A 24,491-nucleotide genomic window follows, 5' to 3' on the forward strand; every position below is an offset into this window, starting at 1 on the left:
TTGTACCAGTCTGTTGCCTCTTATTTTCCATCTATATTTGATGTGTATATTTGATGTATGTTCTGTCCGCCAAAATGAATTGCCCATTTGGGATAAATAAAGTTATTGAATTGAATTGAATTGAAACAACGTTTACAAACGTTTGATCTTCATTGAATATCATTTAAATCCTAACTTTAATATACAAATGGTGAAGTTGGAAAATTAATATTACGGTGAACGAAAATCAACTTGAATTTGGTTTTACTTTCCATAAGTTTTCAGTCATTTTATTGGCAGAGTAATTTTATAACTTTTCTTCTAAGTTCCTGCCACTAGAAGACTTCAACTTTATAATTGACCTTGTAACCTTTATATGTCTACACATGTACAAGATGGCCTCGTGACTTGCAAATGTTTCATGTGTTGCAAAGTAACTTGACCTTAAAGTGACAATTTAGTCTCTGTTAATATGACACATGAATGATGAGGAAATTATTGACAGAAAAACAGTCTCATCAATCAGATGTTAGTTTGTGCTGTTGTAAAAAGAGTTAAGTATAATGTATGATGCCATATCATTACCAAACATTCATTATTATGCAGTAGATCTAAAAAACGTTGCAGAACAAAAGCTAACAAATAAAGAACAATTCTGTCTAGACATGACTAAGAATTCCTTTTAGAAAAGGTTGTCTGAAACTTAATTGTTTATAAAAACAGATGACTAATAGCAGATTAAAAGCCATTCGTTTTAATCATACAATTGAATACATAGATTATATGTAATTATTATTTGAGTGACAGTTAGATTTCTGTCAGTCAAACTTCAGAGCTTACTCACTATCTTTGTAATGATTCACTCAGTGACACATTTTTGTATTCAAAATGCTTACACATAATGCAAATATATTTGTTGATACATATTACAATACAATTCCATTATGGCATGAGTCAGGATTTAATGATGGATGGTATTTGTAGCTTACCTGTGTAACTGTAAAGTGGAGAACAGCCTCCAATAATGGTGGATGGTATTTGTAGCTTACCTGTGTAACTGTAAAGTGGAGAACAGCCTCCAATAAAAACTTTGTCACATTTTCTGGTTGTTTTTCTCCTGATTGTGGTGCTATGAGTGGGGTGATTTCTACAGGGGTGACAGCAGTTGCAGTAACTGGGGACAAACAAAACAACACAAAAAATTGTTGAGATCATATAAGCCGTACAATGAGCTATTAGTTGAATTCGAGCATAGCATCTCCATGTGTCTTACAACAATATTGAACAGATACAGTGGCATTTTAAAGTCAACTGTAAATGTTGATGCAGAGTTGCCACCAAGAATGGGGACCCTATCAGTATGTCGAATACAGAAAAGATAGGAAATGTGAATTGCTGTTTCCATCAACTTTTTCATCCAACCACTGTCATCTACATCAGTGAATCATTGACGGGATGGCTCATTAATTCAACAAAATCAAATCTAAATGAATGAATGTTTGCTAATATAAAAATGTAACCAGGTGAACATACTGAAGTACACCACATATTCAGCATACAGTTATAGTTATATAACTATTGCTACTTACAGAGGCAGAATGTTATTGAAAATTATCCTAAATTTTTGTCAGCACTGTCAGGACAGTTCTACAATTTGGGATGATTATGAAATGGGATTATTGTCAATAATTTTCTGACTTGTATTTACAATACCTTTATGTCTAAAATGAACCCAGACTATAACATAAATTCATTTATTGCATTCATAGTGATCTGCACGTATTTCCGACTACTTTTTGTACATGTACACAGTCCCTTATTTACTGTCAATGAGACATGATTTTAACACAAGTAGTTATCAGTATTATGAACAATTGTAAAAGTAACCATAACGATGAAATATATTGCTAAACATGTACATGTATACATACTTATTTCAGAGATAAAACAGTATTCACACAAAATGTCATTTACACTTCACTGAACTGTGATTTCTGCACAATCAATGGAATTCATAAATTTTGGTAACAAAATCATGGAAGCAAACAATAAGAAATCAGATTTTTCAGGAAATTAGCATCAATAAGTACAACACGTTGTATAATTGCACGCTTTAGGATATTTCAATACCGGACTTGGAAATTACAAATCTTTGTGCATTTCTAGAGTGTATACTTTATTTTGAAAGAATGGGTCAGCCAATGCAATATACATCAATTTTCACTACTATTTGTATGCATAAGAACAGTAACCAGTCATCAATTTTACTTGAAAGACCCATATAGAGTTCTCAACGTGACGTATTTGCAAACATTAAATCATTCTTTTCAAGTGCAATATCCACTCCAGAAACAATCAATCAATTTGTACACTCTTAAAATATACACTATGTAATAACTATGTTCATCATGCTGTGACACTAGATGCACAGGAGTGACAAGAAAGTGAATATATTCTTATTTTAAAATCACACACTGTTCCTTTTAATGTTATCTGTAACACACATTTCTCATATGCTGTACACTGTACAAAACAGTATAGATTTCTTCATATTTCATATTTCTGTGTGTACTTCTATAGTGGCAGTGTCATAAAGTACTTACATGTAAACTGTTTTTAACTAACAATTATAACATCCTCGATAACAATGTCTTTTTGAAATGTAGACATCAATTTTACATGACAAAAAATACTAACGTAAATTGTAGAAAAAAATAAACAGACTCTTTCAGAAAAGGACTAATATCTTAGTTGTTTTCAGTGATTCAAACAAAATCTAATATTTGAAACTCATTTACTAATTAGTCACATTCAAAATTTAATCTTGTACTTGGGTAAGCTCATAATCATGGAGAAGTGATTTTGGTCAATGGTCCATTCATAGCGGCATTGACAGCATAAAGCCTAACGCCATCACTATCATGATACTATATGTGCCGTACTTGTTGAGAAGTTAACCTGCTCTTCAGGTCAAGTCCATGTAAAAGATAATGGCTGTGACAGGATTAGTTAATATGTAACTCTCTTTCTCAAAGGGATATTTGTTTGTATACAAGTAATAACTACAACTTGAGCAAAACTGGATTAACTCTGTCTAAATGGTAAAGTTAGAATGTAAAATATTACAAGAATGTCCAAAAACCTTGTCTGTTACTGATTCATCATATAACATATGTAGTTATTCATTTTCTATACTTCCATCACTGGTGTTACATGTATGTTATCATTTTCTATACTTCCATCACTGGTGTTACATGTATGTTATCATTTTCTATACTTCCATCACTGGTGTTACATGTATGTTATCATTTTCTATACTTCCATCACTGGTGTTACATGTATGTTATCATTTTCTATACTTCCATCACTGGTGTTACATGTATGTTATCATTTTCTATACTTCCATCACTGGTGTTACATGTATGTTATCATTTTCTATACTTCCATCACTGGTGTTACATGTATGTTATCATTTTCTATACTTCCATCACTGGTGTTACATGTATGTTATCATTTTCTATACTTCCATCACTGGACTTACATGTATGTTATCATTTTCTATACTTCTATTGCTGGTCTTACATTATGTTATCATTTTCCAAAATACCTTCAGCACCAAGGGGCCAAATAACATTCATGATCACATTGGAGTTATTTTTTAAATATATTTAATACTCTTTTTTCCTATCTTATAATGTACATGTATGTGATATCATTCATATCTGCATATATTTAGTGTAATTCACTCATGATAGAGTAGAAACACAAGCATTTCCATTAGCCTCCACAACCAAAAGTCACAATAAGTATTTGCAAAGATATGGCTAAAGTATGTCAAGATGTGAATTTTTTTACAATTTATAGGCAGCTTTGTGGAGATTTACATTAATAGAATGCAAAATAAGAAGTCTTACAATCTTGGAAGACATTAGAAGGCAGCCTAGCTGAGACTAGTTAAAAGAATTCAAAATGTGGAAAGTCTTGTACAAACTTACAATCTAGGAAGACACTAGAAGGTGGCCTAGCTGAGTTGTTAATAAGACTATCCAGGGTATGAATTCCAGAGGCTCCTTGAGGATGTGGAAATCCGGGAATCAGCGTTGCATAGATCAGGTAGCATTCCTCATCTGCATGCTCCTGAAGTGCCTGGAACCAGAGTAGAAACAGACGGATGCCTTCCCTCCGGAGCTGTAAGGTATAAAGGTGAAGAAGTTAAGAAGACTGTATGATAGCACTAGACTTAGGTTCAAACAGAGTGCACATTTTGTAAGTAACATGTACAATAAATAGAGTCAACATCCTTTGAACAAGTTTTGCAAGCATTATCTTTGAAATACTAAGTTCTGAGTGCTTTTTGAGAGATTTTGTACTTGCTGGGTTAAATAGTTGATACAATGCATTATGGTCTTTCTGCTCATTATACACTTAATTTGTATTAAATATCTGTACTTGCCTGTGACAGAATTTAATACGTATTAATTTCCTTTTTGTAACAGCTAAAATCTTTGAAAGGTCAAAATGTTATATAGTGTACAAGCGTATTCATAATTAGATCAATATTATGGTTTTTATCAATTTGAATACTGCAATCTCGAAAAGTGGAGAACAAGATTTCAACACGGTTTCTTTCCAATTTATGTTTCTGACTGTACTCAACCACTTTATCACAATTATTATCCTCAGCATGGACCTATAATAGCACATTAGTCCTCCTCTGCGTTCCCTTTACAGCTTAGATGGTAATAATTCAATTACTTGATCAATTAATTAACCACTAAATACAAGAACATACGCAATCAGTTCTACACAGACCTACTGCAGCCGCTTTAGATATTGATACTGCTTTTAAAGTATCATATACTATTAAGAGTATGAATAGGAAACCACAGTAGGAGGAGTTGCCATGGTGACAGAAGTATTAATGGAAACAAAAGTTGCTTTGATTTATTGTACATGAATAAGGAATGGCATGAAAGTCTACTGTCAAAACTGACTACTTTTTCAAAACATAAATTTGATTACAGACAAGTATGATATAAATGAATAGTCATCACTGGGGACAGTGAACGGCCATACTTCTTTATTTTTCAGCTCTTGTGAGAATACTTTTTTAATACACTTATCTTGAAGAAAGGGAATATAAATACATTAGTAAACTAAAGCAGAGAATGGGGAAGATATAGCCTTACTACAACTAATCATCTTTTGACGTTCTCTTCATAAACATGTTTTGTAATACCAATTTAAAATTGGATAAGCAGCATTCATTACAAAGAAGGTTTCAAATCTCTACAAATGATGCAGTGGCATTTATGAAATTTTCATGAGGACTTTAATTCCATGGGACCTTCTGTTCACTTAGAAATAAAGCACTGTAGTCCATATATAAATGTCACATGTTTAATACAATCATAGACCCTCCATGGTGAAGGGTTTATACAATATACAACTTACCTTCAAGGCATTGCCGGGGTGCAACAATTTCTTCATAAGTCGACCTGTAATAGATAATATATGCAACTTTCTAAATCCATAATTCTGGTTGTTTTTTTATTAAAAGTTAAATGTTTGCAAGAAGTTTGTGATTTTGTTCACTGTAATCATAGATGTTGAAGAAAGATATTGGTCGAGAGCCCTGCAGATATGCAGGCATATTTTTCATCAACAGCCGTATTTTTGCTTGTTGTATCAAGTGATCATTGCACATCCCTTGTAAACAAACCTAGCAGACAACTAGAAATCCAGCTATAACAGGTATTTCCAATGCAAAATTTATTGTCAAACAAACAAAATATCATTGTTGTATACATTGTAGTCTTTGAACTGTATATTTCATGTCACAGGGAAAGCGTCAAAAATTCCACACAGAACACCGAAAGTCAAGTGACAGTGAATGCATGGTCGTCACGCAATAGTGAATATGAATTCAACATTTCCAATTGGAGATATCTTACACTATATAGTGATGATATTGGCATCATTTTTATCATAACCATTACAAGGATATCTAAAGTGTATGAACACCTAGTTCTGAGACTGCAACCCTGATAGTGGTGGTGTGAGCAATGCAAATATTTTAAGTACTTATTTGGACATCACGTACTAAAAACTTTGACTTTCTAGTTAGGACAGTGACATTTAGAATGCCTAAAAGAAGTCAAAAGACCCAGCTGGTATAGAATTATGGTACAATGTAACAAACAAACAAATCAATCAACATGAACTATTCAGTTTTGCTCTATAATGATTTAAATATGTGACCTTTGACACAATAACCTCTGACCTGATAATATGGAGGGTGGCTGGTAACACCCAAAGGATTGGAACATTTTTTCTTTAAAATACATGTACATGTGTATACATGAATATAGTTGCTAGGTGTAGTTGTAAAAGATGAAACAGTCCAAGCAAAATGTCTGCATAAATAATTTGCAGGACAACAGCCGACTCAGTTTGAGAGTTTTCTTCAAATTCTACACAGTTGACATTTGAAATATTTATTCTCACAAATGTCAAGTAATGAGAAAAGGTTATAAATTATCACACTGTTATGAAAATAGACAATTATTTGAAAAATGGAATTCTTTCATTAACTACTATAATTTGGGTTGACATTTGATGGTATGTAGCCTACGCTAATTTGTCACTTCACAAATATTTATCATTGTGTCGGCACCTATGCAACCTACATGTACATTGTACATTATACACAGTCGTTCACCAAATGATGAAATTCCTGACAATGAGCCAATGCATTTTATAAGTTCATATTCCGATATGTCACATATTAATTATATAATGCTAAACTTAGCTGAATACACAACTCAATAAATTTCACTCATTAGATGTTATTGACTTTTCCTATTGCAATGCCAATATTTGTACAATGACTAAAATAAGGCAATAATGTAAAGTACATTTGGGCAATTTCATTTCTATACATATGTATACAAAGACAAATATACATTAAAGTGCAACTCCTTTCTACACGTATGTCCATAAAGGTCCATGTACATGGATACATTTTTGACATATAATAGGTAACAAGGTATAAATCCTGCGAGTCTCTGCATACAACAGTAGACAGCCAATACGGCCAGACAACACACAATTGTCTTTTCTGTGGCTGGAAGGCAGACTAGGAAGCTTAATATAGGTACAAGTGAACAGCTTGACTGCCATAATTCAAGCATACACTCTATCACTGTATACATGTACGGCAGCCAAGTGTTCTCATTACCATTTTATGAATTGCCTCATTGTATGCTAGTCAGCCATCATGGTAAAGAGTCTTTTCTAGGATAAAGTAGACCAAGTTTCAATTTCAGAATTACCAGCAAAACTGTGTTTGTCATGAGCTTTTTACATATTCGTGACAGTTTCATACCTGTTATATACTTATTACCTTAAAATCTCACATTTTACATGTAGTTGCACTTACACCACTTGCTTTGAACTGAAACGGTGTTTGTCATTAGCAATATTTGTAATGATATATATTTGTAAACATTTCAGGCCTGCTTTGTACGTATCACCTTGAAAAAATATTCTACATTGACATCACCTGCCTTGAACTCTGTATTTATACGTTAATATGACCAACATAAATTACAGGTGATATCAATTTCATTATAATACATCATACCAGTGTTATGGGGGAATATGTGTTTGAATGTATGCATTGGTCAAATATACAAGTACATGTACCTGTAGAATCACTATCATCATGTTTTGTTTATCAAGTTATTAGTATACTCAACACCGTAATAAACACAATAGTTATTTGACTAGTTCAGGGGGGCACTCCATCCCCATTTTACATTCACATTTAAGTCACGCATACATGTAAACCGATACTAAACACTGATACAACAAAACATACTCTACTCAAGCTTTTTCCTTTTATGAATAAAAGTTTACTGAAAATAAGGAAATTAAATTTTTCCCTCACAGTACAAAATATGCATCAATAATTGAAGGAAACCACAGTATATTATTGAATTGCATTGTAAATTGGTCAATCCAATTACATGGAGACCAAAAAATTGACAATAGAACATGGATTAGATTTATTGTTTACTATGCAGGATGCAAGTATTTTACATTATTTATGAATATGTGATTCCTGGGGCTTAGACAAACACTCTATTCTCCCCTGCTTATCTGCTTATCTTTGACTATTGGTGACCAAATTTTATGAAAATGTTTGATCCCAGGGCTCACACAAGCAGTCTAAACACACCTCCACCCATCCACCTCCTTATTCATCCATGGTTATAGTGGTGACAACATTTTATAAATGTTTGATCCCAGGGCTCAGACAAGGAGTTCAAACACCCCTTCCCCTAACAAACAAACACACACACACACACACACACACACACACACACACACACACACACACACACACACACACACACACACACACACACACACACACACACACACACACACACACACACACACACACACACACACTCACACACACACACAATGTACATGTGACCCCACCTCCACCACCACCACCACCATCACCACCACCACACATACTCATCCATGGCTGTAGTGTTGACAATTTTATGAATATTTGATCCCAGGGCTCAGGCAAGCAGTCTATACTTCCCCTGCTCATCTTTGGCTATTGGTGACCAGATTTTAATCTAGGTGTTCCAAATCCTACCTTCTCAAAATTTCTCTCTTTCAAAGGTGTTGGATGGAGGCACCATGTTACAAACCTGCCTTCAGTAATATGTGTATGTTATGTGATCAGTTTGGATGGATAACAATTAGACTGTTCTTTCAAGTTGGTCACAATACAGTGTTGCTAGGCGATATGGAGGGTTGGTTTGAGGTCAAATTACAGAGGATTGTTATTCAACTAAGGTTGAAATCTTACCTATGCTGTGAAACTGCCATCTTTCATGAATGTAATCAGGTAAAAGTACTAAAATTTTCTGTAACAAAGAAAAACAAATGATCCAGGTCATCATCTTAGTATATTTCTAAATTCCAACAGGTCTTTATTGAATGCTGGTTTCCAAATGAGGTATAAAGTATGTAATGTTTGGATGTCAAAGTCATGGCTTTAGTGTAAGTCCCAGTTGTATCTAAATTCCCCATTTCACCATTTCATTTCACCAGGGTTCCCCCCAACAGAAGTTATGGTAAAGTACAAGTATGTGGGTAACTATGCCAATTCTACCAGAATTGCTCCCCCCACCCTACCCAACCACCCAACCCCCACAGACTCACAAATTTTACCAATAACACTATATATACTAGCCATTTTCCTGAAATGAAAGTATTCAAACGTATGTGTTTTTCTCTCAATTCATCTCTGCATTTGATATTTTCATTGGTAACTTTCACATAATCATTTCAATCAACATCATAGTGTACAGGTATACTGTAAACTGATCATCCATTCATTACAAATTCATTAGCAGCAATGAGTGACATTCTCTAGCATGTCTATTGCAAACAAAAAAATCATAAAGCTTACACCAAACCCTTGTTGAGACTTAATGAGTTAATTATTTAGCTCTTTTTGAATTCAATCTAATTCATATATGAATCAATTTAAGTGCTATATATGACTGAAAGGCAAGAATTTGTAACACTCACTACTAATGCAGTTACAATACAATCAATCAGTTAATAGTCACTACCCAGTACAAAACAATCCAACAAGTACGTAATTCTCTCCCTTCTCCTTATGGAATTATTTCTATGCTTCTATTCAAGGATTACAATCTCCCAAATCATCTTATGATTTACATTTCTTTAGACTGGTACAATGCACAAAAGCATTTTTGGAGACCATTTTCATGTGTTTGGTAAGGACAGAATTAATAGGTAAATTCTACCCAAGTGGTGTTTTGAAGTAGAAATGTCATTAACCATGAGTAAGCCAAACAGTTCCCCATCAAAAGTATGGCTCACAATATGGTAAACTGTACTAGTTGTAACGAATTTTCCCGTTCCTGTTACCAAGATTCTTAACCCTTGTAACAACATTGCATTTTTATGCCAGCAGCATAAAAAAGTAAAACTATTGGGGGGGGGGGGGGGGGGGGGGGGGGGGGTGTTCTTTATTTTGGATGGAAATATGACAACAAATAATCATTATAATTGAGCAATAATGAAACATGACATTTGTTTATGGGGGGGGGGGGTTCTTTATTTTGGATGGAAATATGACAACAAATAATCATTATAATTGAGCAATAATGAAACGTGACATTTGTTTTAGGGGGGGGGGGGTTCTTTATTTTGGATGGAAATATGACAACAAATAATCATTATAATTGAGCAATAATGAAACATGACATTTGTTTTAGTATCTTTGATATTTAACAGCATATCTGCAGAAATGAAAAAAATGTACTAAGTTTGTTATACGTTTATAAAGAAATACAGAGTCTGAATAAATCATGGGTTGGAGACATCACTCACTCCAGTCCATAGAGCGACAGCATGCATCCAACCTTAGGGCATGCCATTTGATACTTAAACCTACATACACAGAATCAAATCAACATGCATTATGGGATGGTAATGAGCAAATCAGAGTTGGTTTTAGTAAAAATGTCAAAAAAACACCTGAAGGGGAAGTACCACTTTACAATGTACGTCAGCAAAGTTTATGACCAAAAGAACTAATTTATTTTGTGACTCTATGCCTACTTCACACTCAATCACACCAAATCTGCATTGAAGTCAGCAAGACACAGTAAAGGATTACCTCCTGTACACTATTATCTTGCTGTGGCTTACAACCTACAGATCTACACTATTATCTTGCTATGGCTTACCACCTACAGATCTACACTATTATCTTGCTGTGGCTTACCACCTACAGATCTACACTATTATCTTGCTATGGCTTACCACCTACAGATCTGTACAACTTTTAAAGGAATCACTTCATTCTGCAGAAATCATGGCTTACTGTTCCTACGTCACAACACATATTTCTCTTTCATACAGACTTCCTAGTTTTCTTAAACCAAGCTTGGCTAATGGCACAACATTACACATGAATGAGTATTAACAGACAATAACAATTGTAACTGTCATGGATAGGACTTGTGAATGTAAACATTTTCATTGAATTTCACCTATTTTTTGCAAAAGCTAATTTTCTTCAGTTACCACTATGCTTCTTTTATGCCAGGGGTTATGTTTTATGTCCTCCAAATAACTGATTTAATGCATTTTCTCTGTATCTCACATTACCTTATTTTTAATGCCGTGTGTGTATATACATATATGCACTAAATGTATTCTGTAAAGTGACAGATGTCCAGTAAGAAGTATATAAAATTTCACATTTGTGATATGCAAGTCAATCCACCATATAATGGTTGATGCTTCGATTGAAAGTAAATGGTGTATAATATCTACATGTAAACATATCATACATACCTCAAAGACAAATAAAATACCATCCAGTTCTTCTCGTTGTGCTTTGTGTACTTTCTGTTTCAAGGCAGCCTCTACTGATATGAAATTGTCATAGAACACCTGATAGACATGGGAGTAGTATTGCTCAAAGAAAGCCTTGGATTCAACTGCTTCTGAATGTTCTGGAAGAACAGCAAGGAGAGAAATGAGAAATGAGAAATTAAAGTTTAGTCAAGATTTCCAACAGTTTCAGATTGGTCCTGTGAAGATATAAATTATAACATTACAAGTATAAAATTGAAATGTTTGTCAAAAACCATACAATAAATTATGCACATGGCCTATACAAGTACAATGCATGGCCACTTGAAGAATAGTCTGTGTTTTTATTGACAATACTTTTAGTAACTATAATGAAATGATATTCATCAGCTTAGAATAAGACATCGTTTAACTTTTCTCTCAGTTTACTGTTTATTTGTCAAATTTTCATTTTTTTTTTAAAAACTGAGTTACTATGTTCCGTCACAATCTTGATAATCATAATCCTTCATAAGCTGAACAAGAGATACTAAAATTTTCATGTTTCTAATTTAGATTCCCACTGTTTTGTTATTTTGAACGTCCAAAGATGCACAGACTAATATTGCAAATTTTTGGGACCATCAAATGCAGATCATCCATACAAGCAAACATTACGTACATATTCCCCCAACCAGTGTGTCCTCGGCCTCTGAGCCAATGTGATGCACCACTGACGCACACAATTTCTAGTGACGCACCAAAATTTAGTGAACCCTTTTTTATCATTTTGACCCACAACAACAAAATTTGGTTAACAGAGGGTATACAGCCTCAAACACAACAAGGATGGACAGAGGTTATGTTCTCACCCTGGCCAAGTGAAGTAATGGTTTTTGTTTTTGTTTGTAGTCACTGGCTTATTAGGAGAACTACCCTGCAATGACAGAGGTATCTGTACTCTATTTAGTATCCTCTTGTTAAGATATTGGGTTGGGTTCTCTGTATCTGTATCTGTATAATACTGCAGAGTAACTAAAAAATTGAGCAGTAATCCTGCAGGTGTGCAGTCTCTAGTCATAATGAGTTGGTATTTCTGATAAACCAGATTTAAATTGATCTAAATTTGTGCAAGTTCCAAGTTATCAGGTAAGTGATTCCAGTCAATAATAGTTTGTGGGATGAAGGAATGTTTGAAAGTGTCTGTTTTACATGCTTGTATCAGTAAAGTTTTTAAATGTGATTTCCTGGGTGTTGGTTGAATTTAACATGGGTTTCAGCAGGGATTGCAACTAGGTCATTTATGATTCTAAACATGAGCTGAAGTCGTTGTTCTCTTCTTCGCTCAGACAGTGGTTTCCATTTAAGTTCCTTTAACAAGGTGGTGACACTGCTTTCCCTTCTATAGTCATTATTGATGAAACGTGCAGCACGTCTTTGTATGTTGGATTGGAGTTGAACCCTGGTAATATCAAACCATTACAAGTATTTACTAATCACTTATTATCCTATCCACATATATTTGTTTTCACAGTGTTGAATATTAATGATAAAGGTTGAGACCTACATGCACACATTACAACAATGAAAAAAGCAACCATATTAATTCAAAGAATTCTCTATTAACTGTATATATATGGTGTCAGTCAGAGTTACTGAACACTGCGAGTGTTTTGACATTTCAAAATTTGGCATAACTAGCTACTTGTCTTTCAAATACTGGCCAGATGAATGACATAAGCCATTTACATAATACACCATTTAGTATTGTATTTCAATATTGTAACAGTATGAATAGTTCACTGGCATTTACATAAATGCCTCTTTTAGTTTTAGAAGACAGTGCCAACAAATTAATTCAAAATAACTTAAATCAATCAACAAATCAAGGATGTTTGATTTTAATTATTGCAATTTATACTATAGACAGGAAAAAGACAGACTTCATAATATGTAACCATTTCACACTGTACATAGCTAGAGAGTTCAACCTTCTTTTTCATCTGGATGAACTCAAGATGTTCAGTGACCTTTTACCAATATACAGTAGGGTAACCCTAAGGCTACTAATACTACTAAACAAAGATAAGTCAGAAGAAGAGACAAGTGTATTACCAAAAAACCAAAGCAAAAAACCAGGAAAGCTCTAACATATACTGGGTGACAAATTAACTACATACTAGTATAGGAATTGATAGTGATACTGCAAACATTAACTAGCAGCAAACAATTCTGAAGACACAGGTCTACATTATCATGTAACTGCTGCAATCAAAGTAGTATTCCTTTATCTTTAAAACCTGATACAAAAACTGAGGTTGAGATCAAGAATTTCAAATAAAATTTCCTGCTGTATACAAAGCCAGTTTTAATGTTAGATACCCACTTGAATTCCCACTTTTGCAAACAACAACCATTTATACTGTTTGCCATACATTTACAAAATGTAGCAGACAGACACTCCCTTGTAGAACTTTGATTCATTGCCTTCAGAATACAATGTACGTGTGTAGAGCCAAGTAGCTTTGTTTCCCTGTCATTTGTCAAATATAGATGGATACTGTTTAAATTGATTTAGTAAACTAGCACATGAAGTAGATGTTTGCCATTACTTTGAATACTGCAAAGACCAAAGCACTGACAATATACAAGTACATTTACAAAAATGTATATGGCTAATTATATGTCACAGTCTGTAGCAATATATGTATTGAATGGTGGTGACATTACAGGGAAGCTGGCTACTGTCTCCTTTTGAAAGCAACATTATGACAAACAGTCTTAGTCTAGACTGTAAGATACATTGTGTTGTTCAGCCCTATCAGGCTTTTCAACCTTGTGCTGGCTAACAGCGTTGCACAAATGTCGTATCTTACAGACTAGTCTTAGTTGTACATGTTTAATTAAGGCATTGAGACCAGATTGTTTTAACTTGTATATATGTACATGTCTGGAGACTGTAAGTGAGTGCTGGTACTAGAATTAAGTGTATGTTTTTACAATGCATGTTAGGCTATTCTGATTAACCTTAAAGTTTAAGCTATCCTCACATGAAACATTTGCATTTATTGAACAGCAGTGCAAGGATGAAGGGGGGGGGGGGACTAAGTGACAGGTACAATGCAGTGTACATGTTATTGGCATTCCCATTTGGACAGACAGACAGACAGACAGACAGACAGACAGACAGACAGATAAATTAAAGGCAGTGACAGTGTATACATGGTATACATCTACATGATCTATATATACACATATACAATGAATACCACCCACATGGTTTATATGCGTGTGGCTCATTATGACATGGTCAAAAACATTATACTATGGTGGTTGCAACAGAAAAATGTTATGAGAAAATATATTGATGAATCTGTGATCTAAAGTAAGCCACTCTTGTGTATTTACAGGTCAGTGAATGACCTTAAGTGTCAGCAAGGTCAATGGATCTGTGCAAGTGGTGATGTTATACAACTGACCAGCTGTGAAAACTTGTTACTATGTATAACACATACTTTCATTCATACTGAATTACACAAGTGTATTTTGTTGAATTTTGACCTCAAATTTAAGGTAGCATCTGTTCTACAGACAGCTCATGTTTTTGTAATAAGAGTAAATTAGGTTACCACACATTCTTTTTTGTGAATTAATATACACAGTACCATATTACTAAATGATGATGAAAGAGAAAGCAATGATACATTACGACAGTAAATTAATGGGACATATGTTATAAAACATACATTTTTTCCTTCCTTATAATTACATTCACATGCACAAAACCACATACTGTACTTGCACAGTATTAAAATAAATATTACTGAACATTATATGTGATGATATTCGGAACATTCATCAGTGAAAATAACATTAACCATAGACCCTCCACCAATATGGAGGGTCTATGCATTAACACTGTATGAAACAATATTTACACATGTACTTAGATGAATTGTGTCATTGAACCATTCAAATATTGCTGTAATGATAGGAAAGATGTATACAAATAATTTGAAATGGTCACATATCTATAACCTGAGTCACTTCATAAGTTACAAAATATATACTTTATAGCTTTGAGTACAAACATATGGACTTCAGGCATTTATATCTGTAATAGTGTAATAACCACATCATTGGATTTAATAATGATTACTAGTACATTTGTATATCATTTCTGGTTCAATATGATTTGTTCTGCTTACTTAAATTAAAAGTAATGAAATAGGAATATGGGTTGTTTGCCTGTAGAGAAACAATATTACTGTTGATTCTTTATGTATTCCTGATATAACAGAATGGAATAGCAATGTTATCATTGTCTGTGAGTCCCACACAGCACTTCATTGATAGATATGTACACATGTGAATGTTACAAAAAGGATACTGTTACATGTACAATATATGACTATTAAAGTGATAATTTGTGTATCCATAAAAGACTTCCTAATCTTACTGTGAATCAGCATAACAACAGGTGACGACTGGAAAACTTATAAACAAGGATTTCAGGCTAGTCAGTGCGATATGTGACTTGATATAATTTATAAATGAAATTATGAAAGTGACCATTGTATAATTGCATTTTGCATTTTGTAAGATGCCTACATGTGTACAATGTAGGATGGATACCAACATCTGAAGACAGTACACACATACTTTATTTTACAATTAATTTAATAGGTTAGTTATCTGAAATCAATACCTTTATGGCTGAACCTAAGTACATTTGTAATTGGAAACTGCACTTATTAGATCTAGGTAATTACTTTGTTAAGAGTGTTGTCAAACAATTCACCAGATTATACAATATACACCTTGTATGAAAATGGTCTGATTAATGGTTGACAAATGAAGAACTTTGATGTATAGGCATGTACATTATAACATGTTCTTGTGACAGATCTCTTAATGTATATCACAATGTACTTTTGCAGCCACTGATTTAAAAAGCTAGTTCTCTATAATATACAAAATGTACATGTAAAGTCGCCTAGCTACATGTACCCTTTGCAAATGCAGAAATTGTGTCTGTTACAATATGCTGATAAATCAAACACAATGATAACAATCAAGTATGAGTAGGTAAACTGAGTTGGGGGGGGGGTCTACAAAAGTTAAAGAGTACATTTAAATAGAAATCTATTCAACTTTTGCCAGATTTCCTTCTTTGTTACTGGTGTTGCCAAACTTTAACAGATTTCCCTTTTTGTTACTGGTATTGTCAAACTTTACCAATTTCCTTTTTTGATACTGGGGTTGCCAAACTTTAGCAAATACAAAATAGGCTCCTGTAACAATTTTCTCAAACACAAGCATGTCTAGACTGAATTGGTCAAGATGTTAAAAAAAAATTCATTTTAAACTATCATCTCATGAAAAAGACTTGGAAAGAATGTAAAAACACCATCTGGCTTATTGATACTATCTGTATCACCAACATATTGTTCTACAACTTACTGTTTTGTTTACTGCAGCAATTGATAGACTGCAAGTATTAAACTTACAGGAGCATGCTATCAATAGCTTTGATCACTGATTTGTACTCAATAGGGAATACACAAATTTCCAATAAATTGTCGGGGTGGATTGATGGAACTATGTTTACTACCATTACTGTTATATTCAACAATTTTTAACACTGTCACACAAATATCAGTATTACCGTAAATCATTTAGCATGTTTTCTTGATCTCAGAACATAAAAAATATATAAATGGTACCCTTATATTACAAAAATTTACACAATGTTATGGATAATACAAGAGCGAATCCCATAACTTTGAAATGGTGAGAGAGGGTTGGGCTGTCAGTACGTATACAAATTATGTGATTTATTTTTTATGTTGCAATGTATTTGTACCTGCTTTGACCTTTCAATAATACTGATCAATATTGTACAAGAGTTCACAGTTTTGTTAGTGGTAGTACGTAGACAAAATCTACCAAAGTTACCTAAACTGTTTCTACCTGAAACAATACATGAATCATGTAAGGATTGTGTTGTTGCCGCCCCTTTTGAGTGGTTTATCAGTGCAAGTAGTGTTATTTTTATACAGTTTATAATACATTATGAAGTATCTGGGTACATCTATTCCTAGAGGGTGTTGTTTTGTTAAAAATATGTAATTATCAGATTATAGGCTACTATCACACTGATTGTGACTATCATATGAACAGTATCACACTGATAATATTATTAACTTATAATATGTAGTTTCTAAATTCTATAACGACCACAATGAAACCCCATTCTTTCTTTCTCTGTGTTTGAAAGCTCGACATGTCTATTACTCTCAATCCATAACAGTACAGTCACAAATAAATGTTGATCATGACTGGATGTTATTATACACAATTAATGAATACAACGATCTTGTTTTTGTTCGAGGATACCAATGCCAGTTCAAATGACATAATAACCTAAAGCAAGGTGGAGCAAGGGATTAATGCAAATAAATGCAAAGGCAGTTAAGATTTCACTGATTTCAGGTAAACCTCACTTTATGTCTTATAGTTGTTGCGACTACCACACCTGCGTGATTTGTTTGTGATTGGCATTTGTTGTAGCGAGTGGGTGTCTGAAAACAGTGCCGGTGCAATGAGCAGTACCACTGTTACACGTTTCTTGCAAACCGAGAAACTCACCGAGGATGACGCGAAGGTGTTTCAACCTGGTGATGGAGTCCTTCTTCGGATCAAGTACTTTTTGAGACGATTTCTTGACATCGCCATGCTGCTTCTTGCTGAACATTTCAAACTTTGGCTGTTGGAGACAAAATTAAGCAAGCCTTCAGGATAATCAGTGCTAACATCATTCATAAATAAGCCGCCATTACTTTCTTCCTGAAAATTTCAAAATGGCGATATCATTTTTTTGAGCATGCGCTGTTTGAATATCGCAAAGTGCGAGACTTTTTCAAACTTCTGAGAGTTCCAGGTGACATGTTGTCATAGCCTCTCCGAATTGACTCTTAAGTAACACGAAAATGATTAGGTTACCATATGACTCTTGGAAAGTCATGTCAGTGATGCTGTTCCACCGTAGAGTACTGTCATATTAGTGTAAGTACATATTCTCGTGAACTACGAGACCTTCATGTGACTCGTAGTCACCTGACTTTTGCCCACTTACTTCACTCACTGTGACTTACCTTCCGCAGAGCACCCCGAAGCACTTTGGACTGAGCAAACTCTTCTGCGTCGCGTAAACTCCGCTGAAAAATGTTGGTCAAAACAGCGATTTTCGGTATCTTGTGTATCGTTGGTGTTTCGTCCATGGTTGTTGGTGGGACAATCAAATTCAAAGATTGCGGTGAGTACAGATGTGTCCAGAACAACACAAAAAGGAGACATTATGTGGCCGAATGTAAATTGCCATGTGCAACCTTACGGAACTTTGATGTTAGCAATAAGTTTCTGGGGTTATCAACAACGTTTGCGGACACAATGATAAACGTGTCAAATATTCACCCAATTTTCAAGCCGTTGATTGTTATCAATCCGGTTAAATCCGAGCTGAAATAGAAGTTGGAAGTTTAAATTCACCAGATTTTAATATATATAGCAATAATCCGAATATTGTTTGTACAGTTATAATGAGACCATGGTGAGACATACCTCGTGACGTGTAGTGTACACTCCCAAGTATGATCAGGTGATGGCGATGTACCTCGTAAATGAATATCACGAAATTAACAATGCTTACAAGTCAAATTTCTAGTCCACTTTAGTATCAAATTACATGTAATCGTCGTGTTTAGACACGAGAGGGCAGTGATTCATACTTCTATAATTTGACAAACTGTTTTTAAATCCGTATTATATTCTGAAATACAATAGTTATTGTAGTTATTGAGACATTGATTTGCTGAATAATTATCAATTGGTAATTCACCTATACAACAGTTTTAAGGAGGACTTGGAATATTCAATTTTCAATGATGTTTCCATGTTACTTCTGAGCTGATTGAAAAATATGTTTACCTTAATTGGTATGCAGAATCAAATTGTATCAATGCGTGTAAAGGAGAAAAAAACAAGTGCGAATCCTTTCAGACTTTAAAACTACAACTTGAAGTTATTATACTAATAGAAGACAAGTACTAGTAAAATGAAATACAGAGTATGTCATTGATAGGCATGTAGTATATCTGTATGATTTATTTCAATTACTTTCCTATCTAGAAAAAATTATGTTTTAGATCATGTACGATGCTGCCAGGTTAGTAGTGCCAATCCCTACAGTAAATGTATGATATTAGCCTGTCTTCCTCTCTGTGGGAAGAAACAGACAGTGTTTCACAAAACTCTTGTCAAATGGCAGTGTGTTTGGTCTATTTTTGATATGATTAACTCATTCTAGTTTTTACACACCATCAGGTTCCAAGAGTGGGAAAGCAGCAACGGTTGAGGTTGATCCATGTCCACAACAACCATGTGTTTTAAAAAGAGGTACCAATGAAACAGTCAAAATTACATTCACTCCAAGTAAGTAACCTTCACTTCAGTCCAATAAATATATTAGTCCAAGGATGAAAAACTAAGAGAATCCTAATTTACAATAACCCTAATACAGTGTATACACACTCCGTGGAAATCCCTCCACTGTCTATGATTGCACCATACATTGTATTAATACATTTAATTTACAATGACCCCAAGAGTGAATACACACTCTGTGGATCACACCATACATTGTATTTATACATTACCAACCAATATTGTTTTGTTTTGTCACCTGAGACAAGTGACAATGACTCATATTGTGTCAGATGAGTCACTTGTAACTTTGTGTATATATTAACAAGTAAAGTTTACAAACAGTGTACACTTAGTAAATAAAAAGTTGTAAATCTGCAAGACACAAAGGACAGACTCATATAGAAGTCCTCTAAAAGTCCTTGTAAGGGCAGCCATATCGAATGCTATGTTTCTTGTTGTAATACCTTTATAATAAAGTTAATGGGGATGTATACAAGATGATGATGCTATCAATTCATTATCATACTTTAATTAACAGTCTCAAGGACTTAGAAATTACAAAGTCTGAAGGAAACTGAACCATGTTACTCAAGTAAATAAAGGCATGTTCATAAACTTTGGGTTCTGGTTAATCATTTCATGATTTCATATCACATAAATTTCTTGTGATTTCCAAGAATTGCCAAATTGACAATATTTCACCTTCATTATTTCCATAATAGTACACTCTTGCCCCATGGAACTTAACATACATACATACATACATACATACATACATACATACATACATACATACATACATACATACATACATACATACATACATACATACATACATACATACATACATACATACATACATACATACATACATACATACATACATACATACATACATACATACATACATACATACATACATACATACATACATACATACATACATACATACATACATATGGACATTCATGACTCCTAAGTGCTTACTACTTTCAGATTAATAGTCATATACACTGCTGGTATTTAGCCTGCAACAATACAGTTTAGCCACTGCTGATTTTTACAGCCATATGGGACGGTTATGTTATTGTTTTGTCTGTCTGTTTGTCTGTATGTATGTATGTGTGCCTGTCTCTGTCTGTGGATACGATACCAAAAAAAACTTGCTACACTTCTTCCTTACACTATGAACTGATTAGGTTTTGGTAAACATATGAATATTATGAGTCAGCTGGAACATAGGTCAATAGTAAGAAATTGCATATGTCCTGTAAAGCTTGTTGGTGTAGCTTTATATTTTAATTAGTAATTTGCATAATTAATGATTACTGGCAATTGGGCTATGCATTATTGTAAGAAAGTGAACAAATTTCATATAATTTTGTACATACAGTGATAATATAATAACAAGGTGAACATACATTATAAAGCATACATGTATTTTTTTTAATTTTAATTTGTCATTCACAAGATTGATGATTTGTCATTGTTTTGCCATCTCTCAAGAATGTATAAAGCTAAAGATTTCACATAATTCAATATGTACATTGATGATGACACAGCACATACACTTGTTGTATAAAGCTTGTTGGTCAGGTGTAGCAATTAATGATTTTTGGCAATGGGGCAATATCTTAAGAATGCAACCTTCAAATTTCATATAATTTTGTACATATATTGACAATGATGAATTGCCCTTTTCCCCGAAAACTTATTGATATAGATTGTTATTGTAATCAATGATTTGCATAATTACTGATTTTTGGTGATGATGTAATTTCTTAAGGCTGCAAGCTTTAAATTTCATGTAATCTGGTAAATCTGAGAAAATAAAATCATGTCTAATGTAGCAAAGGTATATTTTATTTAATCATTTAATAAGTCATTTCCATAATAATAATTAATGGTTTTGGTAATCATGCAATGTACGTGGTGATAACAAAGGATATAGGAAGAAAAATCCTTATGGAAGGCAATTCAATTAACATCTGATTATTTTTGTGTTGCTGCAAAATAATTCTTTTAAGTGAAAATTTCCAGGTTAACTGTATCCATTAAACACAAGACATCCCAAATGGTGGGAGATGTGTTTCCATGTGAAATATTGTATGAATATTATTTTAATTTTGATATTAGATAAGGCTATCACTGCAATCAAGGCTGTCGTACATGGAATTATTGCTGATGTACCAGTACCCTTCCCATTGCCAAACCCAGATGGATGTAAGGACTCTGGTTTAGCATGTCCGCTGACTCCCAATAAATCATATACCTATGTAGATGTGTTGGAGATCAAGACCATTTACCCAGCAGTAAGTATCTGAAGATAGCGATGATCTCAAGACAGTCATAAATTCACTGTATTGTTGTTTGTGTTGCAGCTGTTGTTGAAATAGTAGTTCTTTTTGTTGTTCTTGTTTTGGTGAGAAGTTGAACTCAATATGCTTGGTTTGTAAATGCTTGAAAAAGTGTTAGATAACCACAGACCATGGAAAGCAGTAAGGTGTATTTAGTCCCCGCCGGACGAAGTCCGAGACGGGGACTTATGGATTGGGTTCCGTGTGTCCGTGCGTCCGTCCGTCCACAGCCGTTTCTTGGAGATGCCTGGACCGATTTTTTTCAAACTTGGTACAGGGGCAATATACAATGGCATACATATGCACGTCAATTTGTTTCATGATATGATCCGATATGGCCGCCTAGCCGCCATTTTGTTTGCAAATTTTCCCTGTCCAAAGCCATAACTTAGACATGCTTGAACAGATCTCAATCAAAGTTGGTATTAGCACAGTGTTCTATGACATACATGTGCATATTCATTGTTGTCAAGATACGATCCAATGTGGTCACCTAGCAGCCATTTTGTTTGCGAATTTTCCATGTCCAAAGCCATAACTCAGACATGTTTGAACAGATCTCATTCAAAGTTGGTATTAGGACAGTGTTCTATGACATACATGTGCATATCCATTTTCATCGTGATACGATCCAATATGGCTGCCTGGCAGCCATTTTGTTGGCGCAGTTTTCATGTCCAAAGCCATAAGTCAGATATGTTTGAACAGGTCCCCCCCCCCCCCCATACCCGACCTATTCTTTATTGTTGAATGGTTTATTCCATCACATCATCTTGAAGAGTAGGCATGTCCCATGTCCAATGAGGAGACACAACATGAGTAGGCATGTTCCATGTCCAACGAGCAGACACAACATATCTAAGTCTGTTTGATTTAGGTTCACAAGTGTTGTTGCATGATCAGAGTAGTGATATCAAGAAAATGACAACATAAACTGCCAGTTCCTTAAAACCCAATCGTAGCGGGGACTATGTCATTCTCAATGACTTGTTAGGACATATTTTAGACTATATTTGATGATGTTGAGTAGCTGATATTAGTCTGATTTGACATTTATCTTGAAGTCATTTGTAAAGCCTAAGCATACAAGTTCAAGTTTAATGTTGTTAACATTTCGTCTTTTTTGTTTGCTATTGTACAGCTTCAACTTACCATCAAGTGGGAACTACAAGATCAGAATGGAGATGACATTGTTTGTATTGAGGTGCCGGCTAGAATTCAGTAAATCATTTTGTACCTGTAACTTTATACCAATGCTAGTTCACATTGTTTTGTCAGCCTGATTTCTTGTAACTTTTGTCAAATCATAAAACAAACATGACAATAACTTAGTACAATTTATATGCATACCAAAATGTGATACCAAAAGTTATAATGATATGTTCAACTGTAAGATAGCTTCTAAGTCTAAGATATGGTAGAGCTTGCTGTGTGAATGGCTCAAAAACATCACTTGCTTTGTCACATTGTTTTGTTTTCAACCTATGATTAGGCTGTATCCCAGTATTATGTAAATCACTCCCACATGGTGCATGTATGCATATGATGACTTTGAACTTAGATAGCAATAAGACTCACACATCCCAGTCACACATTGACACACAAAAATTTTACTCAAATGAAGGAAAATATTGATATTTCATTGTTGCTGAATTTATAATTACCACCCCTCTATGTTCTGTCTCTTTGTTATTGTTAACAATACACTACAGTAAAGTAAATCCCACCCCAACATTGACTAACTATAGTTTGGTTTTGGATGTTTATTTTTTCATTCATAAATTATAGACGGTTGTGACTTCTAAAGTACACGTACTTGTTATTTTATTTTGTGTGTCATTTATTATTATTTGTTTTGTTTTTTTGGACTGGATTGTTTATTGTACAATTTGAAGAGAAAAATAAACGAGTGTTTGTCAAACTGAACTATAACAACAAACTTATTGATGAATTTCATAGTTGCATTTGAAGTTGTTTCTTCTGTAAGCATCAAAGTAGTACAAACAAATGGGATGTGTATTTCATATAAACATTATAACTGTCCATCAAATGGTATATTTTTCCTAGAAGTACTTATTGACAGTTAACACTCACAGACATGTGGCTGCATTTGTACATTTTGTACTAATAAAGAAAGGGAATTCATTTTTTACACGGATTTCAGTGCATTCATGTCTTCATGATTGATTGAGCGTATGTATGTATGTATGTATGTATGTATGTATGTATGTATGTATGTTT

At 34.0% G+C, this 24,491-nt stretch overlaps 2 protein-coding genes across 3 annotated transcripts in view; one reads left to right on the forward strand and one right to left on the reverse strand.

Annotated features, from left to right (window-relative positions):
* LOC144449964 (ral GTPase-activating protein subunit alpha-1-like) overlaps nt 1–18,175 on the reverse strand; it is a 95,926-nt gene extending 77,751 nt beyond the window's left edge. For both annotated transcript variants that reach the window (XM_078140539.1, XM_078140533.1), the window contains exons 1-6: nt 18,058–18,175; nt 11,407–11,567; nt 8,876–8,933; nt 5,434–5,477; nt 3,975–4,167; nt 1,029–1,153 (exon numbers count right to left, since the gene is read on the reverse strand). In XM_078140539.1, the coding sequence (XP_077996665.1) occupies nt 1,029–1,153; nt 3,975–4,167; nt 5,434–5,477; nt 8,876–8,933; nt 11,407–11,567; nt 18,058–18,163 (687 nt within the window). In that variant the 5' untranslated portion in view covers nt 18,164–18,175. The remainder of the gene's footprint in view (nt 1–1,028; nt 1,154–3,974; nt 4,168–5,433; nt 5,478–8,875; nt 8,934–11,406; nt 11,568–18,057) is intronic.
* A 281-nt stretch (nt 18,176–18,456) lies between these two features.
* LOC144449977 (NPC intracellular cholesterol transporter 2 homolog a-like) lies at nt 18,457–24,408 on the forward strand. The gene is made up of 5 exons (XM_078140546.1): nt 18,457–18,474; nt 18,573–18,724; nt 19,792–19,899; nt 22,030–22,205; nt 23,392–24,408. Exons 2-5 carry the CDS (start codon nt 18,634–18,636, stop codon nt 23,473–23,475), a joined length of 459 nt encoding a protein of 152 aa, XP_077996672.1. The 5' UTR covers nt 18,457–18,474; nt 18,573–18,633; the 3' UTR covers nt 23,476–24,408.
* Nucleotides 24,409–24,491: the final 83 nt, after the last annotated feature.

This window comes from Glandiceps talaboti, chromosome 2 (assembly GCF_964340395.1).
Source record: "Glandiceps talaboti chromosome 2, keGlaTala1.1, whole genome shotgun sequence".
Taxonomy (NCBI): domain Eukaryota; kingdom Metazoa; phylum Hemichordata; class Enteropneusta; family Spengelidae; genus Glandiceps; species Glandiceps talaboti.

Bases quoted from the DNA above. Each gene is read 5' to 3' on its own strand.
- LOC144449977 (XM_078140546.1), top strand. From the start codon at position 18,634: ATGTTGGTCAAAACAGCGATTTTCGGTATCTTGTGTATCGTTGGTGTT. The intron at 18,725-19,791 runs GTGAGTACAGAT...ACACACCATCAG, and splicing joins AATCAAATTCAAAGATTGCG to GTTCCAAGAGTGGGAAAGCA. The intron at 19,900-22,029 runs GTAAGTAACCTT...TTTTGATATTAG, and splicing joins CAAAATTACATTCACTCCAA to ATAAGGCTATCACTGCAATC.